This window comes from Lygodium microphyllum, chromosome 13, assembly GCF_053477565.2.
Source record: "Lygodium microphyllum isolate KBCC chromosome 13, Lygodium_microphyllum_v1.1.10, whole genome shotgun sequence".
Lineage (NCBI taxonomy): Eukaryota > Viridiplantae > Streptophyta > Polypodiopsida > Schizaeales > Lygodiaceae > Lygodium > Lygodium microphyllum.
Window position 1 is genome coordinate 153,897,307 of NC_141147.1, and position 3,733 is coordinate 153,901,039.

General features: G+C 42.9%; 1 protein-coding gene across 1 annotated transcript; it reads left to right on the top strand.

Moving 5' to 3' along the window:
• Positions 1-1,364: 1,364 nt before the first annotated feature.
• Positions 1,365-3,422, top strand: LOC148027377 (large ribosomal subunit protein uL4z-like). The gene is made up of 2 exons (XM_087691952.1): positions 1,365-2,550; positions 3,056-3,422. The coding sequence occupies exons 1-2, from the start codon at positions 1,462-1,464 to the stop codon at positions 3,176-3,178; spliced, it is 1,212 nt and encodes a 403-aa protein (XP_087548078.1). The 5' UTR covers positions 1,365-1,461; the 3' UTR covers positions 3,179-3,422.
• Positions 3,423-3,733: the final 311 nt, after the last annotated feature.

Sequence of the window (3,733 nt, forward strand, 5' to 3'; positions counted from 1 at the left end):
GGTAGAATTTAATCTAGGTGATGAGCACACTACCACAAGGTTTTGTATCATGAACTTGGGCATCTATGAGTGCCTATTAGGAACGGACTCGTTAATTCCCAATGGTGCCCACATTCATCGTAGGAAAGGCCAAGTCCCATCTTGAAATCAAGAGGGAGGTTGTGTAACTACCCAAAGTGGAGTTGGTAAATAAAAAATCCAATAAAGCTTTGCTTATTGTCCAAAGCTTAAGAAAGGGATTGCATGTGTACTTCATCAAGATCTACAAGGTTAATCAATACTAAAAGTCAAAAGAGAAACCCTCTTGGTGGACGAAGGAGTTTGTAGAGATGTTTCCGAAAGAGCCGATTGAACTTCCACTCGAGAGAAAAGTTGATCATGTAAACTCGTATTAGGAGTAGGTCCCATAGTAAAGAGGTCGAGGTTCCCATTGATAGACTTCAAGGAGGAAAAACGTTTTCAAGGATTGATCTAAGCACAAGGTACTACCAAATTTGGATAAAAGAAGATGATACTCCAAAGATGCCTTCAATACAAGGTATGGCCACAACGAGTTTATTGTAAATCCTTAGGATCGACTAATGCTCTTGCTACCTTCAATAGATTAGTACTGGGCATTTTTAGGCCTTACCTTGACAAGTTTGTCCTCGTCTTCTTCGATGACATCCTAACCTACTCCATAGAAGAAAAAGAGCATGAAGGACAACTCCCGATCATGCTAGGAACACTAAAGATGCATAAGTTCTATGCTAAAAAGAGCAAGTGCACATTTTTTAAGAGACAGATAGAGGAACCTGGATTCATAGTATTCGAGAAGGGAAATGTAGTAGATTTGGCCAAGGTTGGCCGAGGTCAAAGACATACGTGAATGTCCACCTCCAAAGTTGATTAAAAAAGTGTGTAGCTTTTTAGGATTGACCGAATGGAATGAGAATTGATCAAATATTACGCCTTGATTACTGCATCACTCGCCTAGTTACTCAAGAAGTAAATTATATAGTGTGGATCCCAATTGAATGGTCAAGCTTTGATAGACTCAAGTAGAGTTTAGGAACAACTTCTATTCTAAAGCTTTCCAATTTGAGCCAGGAATTTGAGGTTATGAGAGATGCGAGCTCTCTTACATCAGGTTGTGTATATCAAGAATTTCACTAAAGTATAAGAAACACCTTTAGCTTTATACAATTGGATTGTAAATTTAATAGATTGACGACTCGCTAATGTGGCTTTGGAGGATGCCTTTTATCGCTTCATTTTTGCAACCTAAGAGTTCATCATTCATGATTTATTATGTGGGAAAGCTCCCTTATTATTAGAGCTTGGAAGCCCTAGGGTTTTAACCCTCTTAAGGCTCTTCCTTCACAGATAGTGTTCTTCTTTTGCTGCAGCGCTGCGTCTTCTCTGCCGTTGTCGCGCGAGAGAGAGAGATAGAGAGAGGGGGGGGAGAGAGAGAGAGAAGACATGGCTAGCAGACCTCTCGTCACCGTGCAGAGCGCAGATGGAGACGCCATGACAGAGTCCACAACCCTTCCCGAGGTCCTCAAGGCTCCCATCCGCCCCGACATCGTGAGCTTCGTCCATGCTAACATGGCGAAGAACAAGCGCCAGCCCTACGCCGTCAGCAAGCGTGCAGGTCACCAGACTTCTGCTGAGTCCTGGGGTACCGGCCGCGCCGTCTCGCGTATTCCTCGTGTTCCCGGTGGAGGCACTCACCGCGCCGGCCAGGGAGCCTTCGGCAATATGTGCAGAGGCGGGAGGATGTTTGCCCCGACCAAGATTTGGCGCCGATGGCACCGCAAGATCAACATCAACCAGAAGAGGTATGCCGTCGTCTCTGCCCTTGCCGCTACTGCCATTCCTTCCTTGGTCCTGGCCCGTGGCCACAAAATCGAGAAAGTTGCAGAGGTGCCATTGGTCTTGGATGATTCTGTTGAGAGCGTGGAAAAGACTTCTGCTGCTGTCAAGGTGCTGAAGAAGATTGGAGCGTATGATGATGTGGAGAAGGTGAAGGTCAGCAGGAAGGTCCGTGCTGGAAAGGGAAAAATGAGGAACCGGAGATATATCTCCCGCCGTGGTCCACTTATTGTTTACGGTACTGAAGGTGCAAAGCTTGTGAAGGCCTTCAGGAATATTCCTGGTGTGGAGATCGCCAGTGTGGATCGTCTGAATCTGCTGCAGCTTGCGCCTGGTGGCCACCTGGGAAGATTTGTGGTGTGGACTAAGTGTGCTTTTGAGAAGCTTGATCAGATCTTTGGCACCTTGGAAGAGAAATCTCAGGCTAAGAAGAACTACTCACTTCCCCGTCCTATCATGGCCAATTCTGATTTGTCTAGGATAATCAACTCTGACGAGATTCAGTCTGTTGTGCATCCTGCCAAGAAGGATGTGAAGAGACGGGTCTTGAAGAAGAATCCTCTTAAGAACCTTGGGGCCATGTTGAAGCTGAATCCTTATGCCAAGACAGCCAGAAGAATGGAGCTGCTTGCTGAAGTCCAGAGAGCCAAAGTGAAGAAAGAGAAGTTGGATGCAAAGAGGAAAACACATGCACAGGTATTTGTGTTTGTTGCTTTGCTCTTTTTAATGCTTGTTTTTATCGAACACTACTAGTAGTTAATGTTATCTGATCTTTATTGCAGTAGGGGAATTGGGTTTACTGTTTGATATCTGCACATATTCCTTGTTTTGTTTGTAGACATACTTCCGTTTTGTTACTCACAAGCTTGGGAATGATTCTTGTGTGCACCTTGTTTGACCATCACCTTCAGCATTGAACATTCTTAGCTTATTATCACTGGTCAGAATGTTTGTGGTCTATGGGTGGCATGCTCAGTGATCACTGATCTCACTGAAGAACTGACAGCCAGATTAGTGATTGAAAGTTTGTTTGGCTTGAATCAGAATTTTCACCTTTTGTTTATTGTCTGTGCTGTTTAACTTCCATTGTTTGGTTTGTGTGAACTTTCAACTTTGTTATATTTGTGCTGATGGTATAGTAACTTGGATCTGTTGCTAGGCTGCCATCCAGTGCTTATGTGCTCATTTTTGTGCGATGTAGGTAGAGGGTGCTGACAAGGAAGCTATTAAGAAGGCCGGTGATTCTTGGTACAAAACCATGATATCTGATAGTGACTACACCGAGTTTGAAAATTTCTCCAAGTGGTTAGGTGTGTCACAATAGAGGTTTTAAAAGGTTTTGGATACAGCTATCTGGTTTATTTATATTGTGTATGGCCTCTCCAGAATTCTGCCTCTTGTGTAATGAGTTTCAATTCTTCTTTTTTCGGAGAGCTACCTTACATACTGGGCAATATGGAGGATTGTCTATGCATCTCTAGATCTTAGGCGTCACATGCTCTACAAGAGTATGCTGAACGTTTTTTGAGTTAAATTTTTGAATAGAACAAGCCCTTTTTGACTTTTAAGTACAGTTTTTTCTCAATACCAAGGTCAAATATAGTTTTTCCTCAACACCAAGGCTTTTAAGTTTTAAAATTTACTTTTGAAAAATAGTGATGCTACGATAGTTTTACAGCTGTTTATATTCATTTGTAAATGCCCTTGAAATTGGTGGCACAAATTCCCAGCATGCTGAAGAAACAGTATTTCTGTCAGCTCTATGAGCAATATTCAAGGTGGACTAATGACTATGACTCTTAACTGTGTAGTCTCCTTGTTTTAAGCTATTCTAGTGTCTAGCCTAATGGGATTCCTGCAAATATTTGTCGTATTGTTC